The sequence below is a fragment of the Drosophila mauritiana genome, chromosome X, assembly GCF_004382145.1.
Source record: "Drosophila mauritiana strain mau12 chromosome X, ASM438214v1, whole genome shotgun sequence".
Classification (NCBI taxonomy): Eukaryota; Metazoa; Arthropoda; class Insecta; order Diptera; family Drosophilidae; genus Drosophila; species Drosophila mauritiana.
In genome coordinates this window covers 10,251,430-10,261,857 of record NC_046672.1, presented here as the reverse complement: position 1 = coordinate 10,261,857, position 10,428 = coordinate 10,251,430, and the positions used below count along the sequence as shown (strand labels likewise).

The 10,428-nt window shown below is 44.4% G+C and overlaps 2 protein-coding genes across 3 annotated transcripts; one reads left to right on the top strand and one right to left on the bottom strand.

The window, feature by feature from the left end:
- Nucleotides 1–2,674: 2,674 nt before the first annotated feature.
- Nucleotides 2,675–7,237, top strand: LOC117146377 (leucine-rich repeat-containing protein 58). Its single transcript, XM_033312538.1, has 3 exons — nucleotides 2,675–3,538; nucleotides 5,712–5,928; nucleotides 6,029–7,237. The coding sequence occupies exons 1-3, from the start codon at nucleotides 3,009–3,011 to the stop codon at nucleotides 6,407–6,409; spliced, it is 1,128 nt and encodes a 375-aa protein (XP_033168429.1). The 5' UTR covers nucleotides 2,675–3,008; the 3' UTR covers nucleotides 6,410–7,237.
- Nucleotides 7,238–7,338: 101 nt separating this feature from the next.
- LOC117146373 (serine/threonine-protein phosphatase 4 regulatory subunit 2) lies at nucleotides 7,339–10,412 on the bottom strand. 2 transcript variants are annotated; one of them, XM_033312532.1, is made up of 4 exons: nucleotides 10,300–10,412; nucleotides 9,554–9,798; nucleotides 9,255–9,443; nucleotides 7,339–9,195 (listed from the first exon to the last, which is right to left on the bottom strand). In XM_033312532.1, the coding sequence occupies exons 2-4, from the start codon at nucleotides 9,768–9,770 to the stop codon at nucleotides 7,805–7,807; spliced, it is 1,797 nt and encodes a 598-aa protein (XP_033168423.1). In that variant the 5' UTR covers nucleotides 9,771–9,798; nucleotides 10,300–10,412; the 3' UTR covers nucleotides 7,339–7,804. The 2 variants fall into 2 exon arrangements, with proteins under 2 accessions (XP_033168423.1, XP_033168424.1); XM_033312533.1 differs by having other exon boundaries at nucleotides 9,554–9,781.
- Between the last annotated feature and the right edge of the window lie 16 nt (nucleotides 10,413–10,428).

Here is a 10,428-nt window from a genome sequence, read left to right as displayed (position 1 = left end):
TGATGATGGTACCCCTTACAAAAAATGCGAAAATTTGGCCAAAAATTAACTTTACCAAATCCGTTTAAAAGCGAAATGTGTGGTTAGTATTGGTTATTAGGAGCATAAAATGCTAATTCTTTTTGCTGTCTGACCATTTTTAGTCAAGTTATAGCCAAAAAGGGCAACTTGAAATTTGAGTTTTTTGCCAAAAATAGTTTTACAGATTTTTTGTGAAGAAAATATTCAGTATTTTGATCAAAACATTCAAAATAATGACCCAAATACGGAATGTCATACCTCGTTGAGTTCGTTATTTAAGTCCCAATCGATTTGCATTCAAGTTTGGGAATTCTAGGATTTTTCAATTTTTGGCAAATTTTGATGATGGTACCCCTTACAAAAAATGCGAAAATTTGGCCAAAAATTAACTTTACCAAATCCGTTTAAAAGCGAAATGTGTGGTTAGTATTGGTTATTAGGAGCATAAAATGCTAATTCTTTTTGCTGTCTGACCATTTTTAGTCAAGTTATAGCCAAAAAGGGCAACTTGAAATTTGAGTTTTTTGCCAAAAATAGTTTTACAGATTTTTTGTGAAGAAAATATTCAGTATTTTGATCAAAACATTCAAAATAATGACCCAAATACGGAGTGTCATACCTCGTTAAAAAGAAAAATTGGCTGTTAAAAATTGTTAATCTATTGTCTTTCTGGCTGTTTAGTTTAGTTAGGAAGAAAGTAATTAATCGTAGATATACCAATCGTTCATAATTCCAACTCTCAATTATCTTCGATCCGATTTAGGCATGTTGTTTGTCTGCGCCAAATTCGTGTGACTCCAATTGGGTTATTAACTTTTGAAAATGATCTAAGAACTTTTCCTTTGTTTTGCTTTCGTGCAACAATTGTAAATTGATACTGATTGGAGTTTGAGCAAGCCATAAATTTTTGGTTTAATTATAAATAGATAGCAACGATCGCCATCGCTGGCCAGTCGCGATCGCAGCGGCTCTTGATTTTTGATATTTGGAGTGTGCTCTTATCATCGCGACACTGCGACAGCAACAAAAAGCTCCAGTGACGCGATAATAAACAATAATTGCCAGGCCAAATGGTTCCAGATCCCCAATAGCCCCATCCCCCCTGGCGAAGAAGAAGATTAAGAGGCCAAAAATCGGTGCACAGGGAGAAACTGGTATAGTTTTTGCCAGAGTTTCAGAAGTACAGTTTTTCTGGAGTTCTAAGCTTTAAGATTTCATTTCTCCTACATGGCTTCCAAAGACATAAAAAGCACCACGCGAATTCTTCAGCATCCTTCGAAACTCTCTTATTTGCGGCCCTTCTTAGCCTTGTTGATCGCGTAATTTTATAATGAAAACATTTTCCCACAATATTTTGTTGATAAACAACACATGCGATCCCATTTTTTTGAAACGTGCAAAAACAATCGAATACGCGGGGGGGAGGGGGGTGGTCAGAAGGGGAGGTACGATGTTTTGATTAGAAGCTTCTAAGTACAGAAAGTCAGGAGGGTAATAAAAACAAAAGATTGAAGAGAGTAAATATATTGATTACACGGATGAAGTGGGCTGTTCGATAACTTTACGAAAGTCCCATAACCAACTGGTGATTGCTCGCCGCCTATTCGTTGGCCAAGTGGTGAAGTTGCGGGGTGGATTAAGGGCCACAGTCGAGGGTGTGCCATAAAATTTGCTCAGGTCCCGACGCTCGTGTGATCAATCGATTCGATCTTAGACCTTGTTGCCAACCTATGATTAATTAGTACAGCTTGATTGATCCAGTATTTGTATTAGTTTAAAAATAGTTTCTATTAAGTTATTTCTTAAAGTTTCCTATCTGTGTTTGTGAAGATTTAGAGACTTCCTAACAAAAGTATCACACAATTGTAATAAATACCCAATCACCTTATAAAGTTTATTCAACCATAACATCCGGGTTCCCCGTATATTTTGTTCACTCTCCGATAGGAAAACCTCTTAGCAAAGGACCCCACTTGCTTTAATATTTATATTGTTATATTATAATTGCAACACAAAGTGGAAACCATAAACCAATTCAATAAAATAATTAATGTCAAATAATTGATAATGTCAAAAGCATTTATATGGCTGCCCAGAAGTAAGACGACATCTGTATGGTCTAGCCAGTTGTTTCCTTCCACCGATAAGCGCTCGTCCCACCCAAAACACACTCCAACTGTTTGGGCCACCCACGCGAAATCCGTGTACCTTTGGCCCAGGGTAACAGAACCAGTATTAGTTATAGTACACATACTATAGCAGCCGGAATTAAGACCGAGCTAGTTATCGCATTACGCATACGCCTCGGGTGCGCAGGGCTAGCAGGTGCAGTGTCTGCATTTCTATTTGTTTTGGCAAAACAATCGGAAATCTTACAGAACATTACACATATGTTGATTATGATATTCATTAAGCAAGCCTTACTTATTGTTCTTAATGATTACTTCACATTAAAGTGTGTCAAATATCGCTCATCCGCCACGTTGTACATAATATTAATTTGCTTAACATTACTTCACAGAACAACGAACTTTGCCCCACTGTGCGGTGAGAGCGAGAGAAACCGCCTAGCTGGCGCATTGGCAATCTGAGACCCAACCGAAGATCCAATCGCTTGGAGGTGATATAGTACTCAATATAAAGTCGTACTGTCGGCTTGGCGATCCGAACTGAAAAGCTGGCCGTCGCATAAGCGAAACCAAAAGCAAACCACTTGGCATTCGCGCTGGGCGAGCTGAACAGTGCGAGCGTCAAGTGTCGCGACGGGTTTTTATATTAAATAAATAATTCATATTTTCCGCTGACATCCCATACCAAACCACATACATTCACATCTGTTTTTTGTTTTCGTTTGCGTTGCGGTTTTTTTTTGTGTGTGCGCGAGAGCGTTTCGATTTGGATCATCTCGAGATCAGATCAGTTGTAAACAAAGAGATCGTGCGCCCAGTCAATCCAGTGAGCAGCAAGTCACCAGGAGAAGATCAGCCATGGAGGTGTACACGTCGGACAGCTCGGACACGGATTCGCGGGAGCAGAAGACACTGGACTTTGGCCGCATGAGCCTGGACCTGGTCACGCTGGAGGATCACCTGGCCTCGCCGCAGAAGGCTCTGCTCAAGTCCAGTGGCGACATCGAGACCATGCTGCTCAATCACAATCGATTGGTCGGCTTGCCCCGTCTACTGCTGCAGTTCGGCAATCTGAAGATTCTGGATCTCAGCTCGAATGCCATCACCACGCTGCCGGATGCCGTCTGCCAACTGCCGCTGGTCACCCTGATAGCCAAGAACAACCTGCTGACCAATGCCTCGCTGCCCAAATCGCTGCTCACCAAAATGGCCAATGGCAATGCCAATGCCACCGGCGGCTCCAACTCCACGCTCAAGGAGCTCAATCTGAGTGGCAATCAGCTAACCCACTTTCCGGAACAGGTCACCGAGCTGCGCCACCTCAAGTACCTCTATCTGGGCGGGAACAAGATCTCCAGCGTCTCGAAGGATATCTGGAAGATGCAAAGGTATGTTCTAGTCGCGATCGTTTGCTTGCCCAAGTGTTTTTGTTTTGGCTTTGTCTTGAAAAGCAATCATTTGTATCAGCTGCTTCTGTTTGCTTGTGGGTACATTTATCTGCCTTTCTGATTGATTCAGACAAAGAAAAACAAAACTATAATAATAAAGTATCAGGCACGATTACAGGGTCGAAGTATATCAAAAAACATATATACAAGATCATTTCAACAAATTCAATAAGCCCTAAAAATGTATTTTTTATAGTTGATTTTATTTGGAATTCTAAGAACTACGAATTCGCATATTTTGGATTTTATATAATATTTGCAACTTGATTACTTTCGATTTGGTTCGCAAAAATGAAAGAAAAGAACCCGTGAAGGTCAAAAATGAAACTTGAGACTGACAAACAATGGTAAAAACACACGAAAAGGGCGATAAGTTGGAATAAAATTAATAGTATAGATAACGAAAAATGGTCAAATTATTAGATTTATGAGTGCTTTGCAATTATAATTTCATTGGTGGCGACATTTAAATCAAGTGGACTTGGGTATATATTACCTTATACGTATATGTTTCCAATCTTTAAACTGAATTTGTAATAAATTCCTGGAACAGCACGCAGTTCGCCTACAAAATATAGTTCCCTTTACCCCAAAACTGTTACATTATCAGTGGAAGCCAATTGTACAAGTCGGGTGACGCAGAGGCGTCTCTTTGCTTGATTTATTTGGGAGTTGATTGGGTTTTGCCCTCTGCCATTCCTTTTCTGCAAGTGTAGTGGATCCCAATCCACTCGTGGAGAACGGGGCGACGACTGCTCGCTGTTGCCATGTATAAAAGCACGGGCACAGACGAGATCGTATTATATAGCTATATAGCCGGGGAGCTGATAACGCCGGTCTGCCACTTGTCCGGCGGTTGGGCGCTTCCAACGGGTCGGTGGAAGAATGGTGGTTCGGTGGATTCGGGGATCGGCTGGTGGCGGCGCTGGCGGTGGCGACGTAAAGGCCAAATCTAGCAAAAACACGTACTCGAATCGACCCAACCGATTTGGTCGGCCCATAAAGATACGGCCGTGTATTAATATAATAATAAACAAAGTGCAAAAATGGCACAAATACAACAAAATCGCACAAAAAAAAATATCAAATATCAGTTGAAAAACAATTTAAACACTTGAGGGTCTCGACCGATTGTTACCCTGCTCAAAATTTCCATTAAAAAAAGTAATAATAAAAATTAAATAATGCTTTGTGGAACCTATGTTAGATCTTTATACCATATCTGAGCATACCTTTGTTTATGGCTTAATAAGCTTAATAGGCTTAATAACTTAATAAGCAACTCCATGAGTACCAGGTGCATAAATTCAAATGGGCATTAGTTATCGGTGGGCCTGGACTTTGCGATGACGACGAGGGTATTGATTGTTTCGCACCTAAGACCCCATAGGAATGTCAAGCGGACCCTGTGGCCATTGGGGGGGCATTGGGTGTGTGTGTGTGGGTGTGTACAGTAGAGTGTGCCTATAAACCATGACATAAGCCCCTCAGCTAAGTGATTCACTTCAGAATGTGCCAACACTAATGGTACAGGAAGTAGCAGTAGTAGTAGTAGTAGAAGAGTAGAAATAATTTCTACTGCTTAAAATTAAACCTGATTCAAATTAGTCAAATAAAATTACTTTCAAATTAATTGATTTTGTCAATTTCAAATTAAATCATCGATCATTACCTATCAACATTACATTTGACCCGTTTGAAAGTAAAATTGTTTCAACCACTATGAAATATTACTTCACATCAGCCCAGCTTTTAGTCTTAATTAAAATTGAATTGCATATTTAATATAAATATATATAATTCTCGGCTACACCCAAGGCCGAAGTCAAGAGATTTCATTCTCTACCATTGAGTTGAACTTTGTGTTCGAAATTCGCTTGTGCGTATTTGTTTATCTCTACTGAAGTTCATTTGAATATTTTTTCTACTATAAGTAACTAAATAGCAATTTGATAGTTGGTAACTGTTTAAAAAATAAAGTATTAATATATCTGTTACTTAATCTGCGCACCTTTGGATATATATAAATACATTCCAAGTCTTATATTCTGATGCAATCATGCCCATAGATAACTGAGGTAGCTAACTTCGAGCTACATTTGTATCTTTGCAGTCTGCATGTGTTGTCCCTCGGCGGCAATCTAATCAGCGAAGTTCCCGAGGCGGTGGGTTCCCTTAACCAGCTGCAGGCTCTCGTCCTGTGCGACAATCTGATCGAGATTCTGCCGACCAGCATCGCCCGACTGAAGAACCTCAAGTCGCTGCTGCTGCACAAGAACCGTCTGCGTCATCTTCCCAAGGACATCGTGGCACTGAAGAACCTGACTGAGGTAGGAAGCGATACCTTCAATGAGAATATGACTTTCAGAAATAATTAAATGGCATTATCCTTACTGATCCTCATCCTCCGTGTGCTCTTGTCATCTACAGCTGAGCCTACGTGACAATCCGCTGGTGGTGCGCTTCGTCCAGGACATGGCGCTGAAGCCACCTACCCTCCTGGAGCTGGCTGGTCGCATGGTGAAGGCCAGCGGCCAGCGACCCGGACCCTATGACATCCCCAGGACACTGGCCGAGTATTTGAACAGCGCCAACTGCTGCGTGAATCCCAATTGCAAGGGCGTCTTCTTCGACAACCGGGTGGAGCACATCAAGTTCGTGGACTTTTGCGGAAAGTACCGTGTGCCATTGCTGCAGTACCTCTGCTCCTCCAAGTGCATCGAGCCAGAGCAGCCGGCGACGCGCGGCTCGTCCGTTCCGGCGGCGAACGCCAGCAGCGGATTCATGATGCGCAAGGTGCTGCTGGGCTAGCCGGCATTCCGGTCCGGCCCGGCCCACTCCGGCTCCTGGGGCCATAACCATATATTGTCCGGGAGCGCGAGCGGAGCGTCGACCGATCCGGTATCGGATTTGGAGCGGACACAGAGATACGAAATCGATATCGGATTGGGAATCGGAGGCGGAAGCGGTAGCGGAACTTGGGAGCGAAACGGAACGGAAACGAGAGCTTAAGCGGAAATGGTTGGATGGATGGCACCACGCGTTCCGAGGAACCGAGGTGTCCGCCAACCACCGCCGCTCGCCGGGATTCCCATTGGCTTCTTCACACGTTATCAAATCCAATTTGAACTAGTTTGCTAAGTGATTACACCAACTGTTTGTTTGCCCGCCGCCTTGCGTGCCAATTTCTGTGTTTCTGTTTGCTTGTTTGTTTGCTTGTTAGTCACACCTACACAATCTATACCAAAGAAACTCGCCTGGCTTTCACTGGGCAAAAACAAGAAGAAAAGGATTCGAGTGGCTAGCGAAGCATTCGGCGATTAAAAGCGCCGATTTGGCAGATTGCACTAGTATAACGGACCTTATCTAGCCCCATAAATTGAGTTAGTAACCAAAAATTTAGCACAACTGTTAAATATTTCACAAACTATAACTGCAACCATAATCAAATTAACGCCCGGATTCTATCCGTTCAAAAGCGAATCATTTCATTTAAAATGCCGACAAAATGACCCCATTCAGGTATTCCAACAAGTTCCCTTAAATGTCCTTTGTCCTGGAATACCTCAACCTTACACAATTGTAATCAAAGCTTTGCCCAATTGCCAAATTTATAATAAAAAGTGGACCAAACCTTTAGCAACCTTTTGCTAACCTATTCCGACCGCGTTTTGGTAAATCCTCTTATGCTATTAGGATCTACTGCACCTGAAAGGATCGAAAGGATAACGCCTGCGAACTATTATTATGAGTAGTGTTTATTGTGTGTATAATCGCGCTCACAGCTTGCCGAAGTTCGCGCCACGGACAGCGTCTAAAACTAGATTATTTAAAAAAAATTGGGAATCGGGAATTGGCGGGGGTGTTGAGATACATAAAATTGTCATTTGCAAGGGGGTGGATAGTACAACATAAGTACAAAAGAAAAGGGCGGCCAACGAGTGGTCCACAGGGCATGAGGAAACACAGAACAGTTAACAGAGTCTAGTGTTGGATCGTGTCTGGGATGCGACTTGCGGCTACGAAAGGGGAGCTACCACTGCTTGGATTATTGGGAAGTGTTGGTATCCGTTGGAATCCGTTGGGATACAAAAGGGAGCGCAGGGCAGGATTACATCTATATTACTTTCGGCTCATATCTTAAATTACTAGTTATATGGAGTAGTAGTTGAATGAAGGTGTTTACGGCTCCTGAATGGCCGCAATCTACTGCAACATCACCTCCTGGCTGGTGTCATCGACCTCCATGGCGGCCGGATCGTCCTTGGCGGCCTCTTCGGTGGCCATTGCGCCAGCACTGGCGCTTTCGGCCATTACCACCTCCTCGACGGCGGCCGACGGCGAGACGCGTGCCTCCTCCTCGGCTGGAGTGTCCTCCATGGGCTGGTCGTTGAGGGCCAGGACAGGTGGAGTTACAGCGGCGGCCAAGGGCGACGCCTGCGACTCATCGCCTGTCTCAGCAGGAGGCGTCTCAACAGCGGAATCGGCGGCGCCCAAAGGAGATTGCGGTGTGGTGGCAGCTGCCAGATCTTCTACAGCAGGACTGGAAGCGTCCTCAACCGGCGACTCCTCGACTGGATCCTTGATCGTTTTGGAAGTGGTCAAGTCGTCCTTATTCTCGCTTTCTGCTGTCGGCTCGGCAACCCGCTTTTCCTCCGAAACCGGCTTCTCGGCCTGCTCAGTTTCAGTCTTTTCCGGTTGGTTCTTCTTGGTCTCGGCCTCTGGATCGGCCTCAGATTTGGTCTTCGGTTTGGATTCGGAGGAAGGTATCTTTTCTTCAGCGGGCTTTTCTGATGATGGGGCATAGTCAGTCTCAGTAGATTCGATATCGTCCTGTTTTTCAGTTTCAATTGGTGCTTGTTTTTTCTCCTCCTTCTCGTTTTCTGCTTTGACAGGCTCCTGGTTTTCCGCCTCGGCAGGCGGAGTAGATTTCTTGACAACTGCCTTTTCGCCTAACTGTGCAACCTTTCCGTCCGGTTTATCAGACTCGACGACCTCTTCCTTCTTTACAATCTCTTCTTGTGGCTCGGTCGCCACCTTTTTGTCCTCCTCCACCTTCTTTTCCTGAGCAACTAGTTCCTTCTCAGCTTCTATGGATTTGCTCACCATTGGGTCCACCGCCTCGTCATCGGCAGATGCTGGAAAACTTTCCTCCTGCTCACCCTCCTTCTGACTGCCGTAAACAGGCTGCTTGGTGGTCTTGGTCCCTTGATCAGCCTCATCCACCTCTTCATCGGGCTCCTCGATCTCGGCAGCCTCATGCGGCGAATCAGTCTCATCGTTGTCACTCTTCTCATCCTTTTCATTTTTGACCTCCGTTTCATCGCTCGCTTCCGACCGCTCTTCCCCATCGATCTCCAGTTTTGCCTTCTTGGCTTTGGGCTGATCATTGTCTTCCGAACGCGGGCAGCTTGCCTTCTGGGCACCACCTGGCGAACCGGAGCTGGGAGAAGAGCCCTCCTCGGCGTTACCGTTATTATTCTCCATTTCAATGTCAATGTTCACCTCCATGGAGAGATCCCCGTTGACCACTGAGTCCAGCGAGTCGCCATTCTCACTTTCGGTACGCTTGCGTCCAGGATCGATGGTGCTTACCACTGTAAAAAGAAGAACATTTAATACATAGTAAATAGTTAGAACGAAGAATGAGACCTGCCTAAAATATTTTTTTCCAAAGCGCGCATAAACTTATCGATGCGCGAGTACTGCTTCCGAGGATCGATTAGTAGCTCGCACAAACGCTGCACGGTGAAGGGAGCTGCATTGAAGAGGTCCAGGCGCTCCAGCAACGAGGACTTCATGGTCTCGTAGTTGAAAGGATCCACATTCGGATAGTTGGGAATCTCTGCAAGCAGTTAAGTTGGTCTTCGGTTAGTTCTGTTCCTAATCTCTTTGAGTGGAATTGCATTCCGGATATGATTATGGTTCAACCTGACACCAAACCAGAAAACTTACCCTCTAAACGCGGTGAGTCCTCATTAAAGTGCTTGATCACGCTGAGCAGCTTCTCGCGGAACAAGTACTTCAGGCTGGACCACTTGAAGATGGTGTCGCCGGTCTTGGCCACATACTGTAGGTATTCCTCCAGCTCCTTTGGGATTTCCTTTTGCTTAAGATCCGTGAAGCGCTCCAGGATCTGCATAATCTCCTCGCTGTTTTCCATGGTGACCATTTAGGCGATCGCTGAACGGAGGGGAAAACTGTGTTCATGATTTGGGGGGAAAAGGTAAAGAGCGGTGAGCAAAGAGAGGACATCAAAAACCGGCCGGCAAAATTATGAACATTTTCCACCTCGAGGTAGACACACAAAAAACGAGAGAGCCCATGAGCAACTGCAATTGTGTGCAGGTAGGTATGCGCAAGACGCGGACATAAAACATCTTGCATCTGCCAGCTGTCAGACATTTCTCTCTTTCCCTCTTTCTCTGTTGGTGGATGATTCGCAGAAGAAAACTAGTTATGTTGCACACAAACACACATTTCCATTACAATTCGCAAAAGCTGCTCTCAGCTTCTGCATGTGTGTGTGTGTTAGCGGCTGCAACTCTTGTTGCCAGGTCATAGTTGTTGTAACTGTCTGCGCCAGACGGCAAAAAAAAAAATAATATACGACGCCCAGGGAATTCACATCACGAAATTGGCCCACCTCGACATTTTCAGGTCACGGATTTTCTCGCTCTCCATGTGGCATTTGAACCTACCGCACTTTTTGTTTTTGTTGTTCTGCTTGTTTTTATCACAACTACGCTTTTCCGATTGCACTATAGTTTATGCGAGAACTTGCTCACTCTTTTGCTTATCAATTATTTTTGAGAGTGATGTGACCGTTT

Coding starts and splice junctions, on each gene's coding strand:
- LOC117146377 (XM_033312538.1), top strand. CDS start 3,009: ATGGAGGTGTACACGTCGGACAGCTCGGACACGGATTCGCGGGAGCAG. Junction 3,539..5,711: donor GATATCTGGAAGATGCAAAG/GTATGTTCTAGT, acceptor GTATCTTTGCAG/TCTGCATGTGTTGTCCCTCG. Junction 5,929..6,028: donor CACTGAAGAACCTGACTGAG/GTAGGAAGCGAT, acceptor TGTCATCTACAG/CTGAGCCTACGTGACAATCC.
- LOC117146373 (XM_033312532.1), bottom strand. CDS start 9,770: ATGGTCACCATGGAAAACAGCGAGGAGATTATGCAGATCCTGGAGCGC. Junction 9,444..9,553: donor GGACTCACCGCGTTTAGAGG/GTAAGTTTTCTG, acceptor AACTGCTTGCAG/AGATTCCCAACTATCCGAAT. Junction 9,196..9,254: donor TTTGGAAAAAAATATTTTAG/GCAGGTCTCATT, acceptor TTCTTTTTACAG/TGGTAAGCACCATCGATCCT.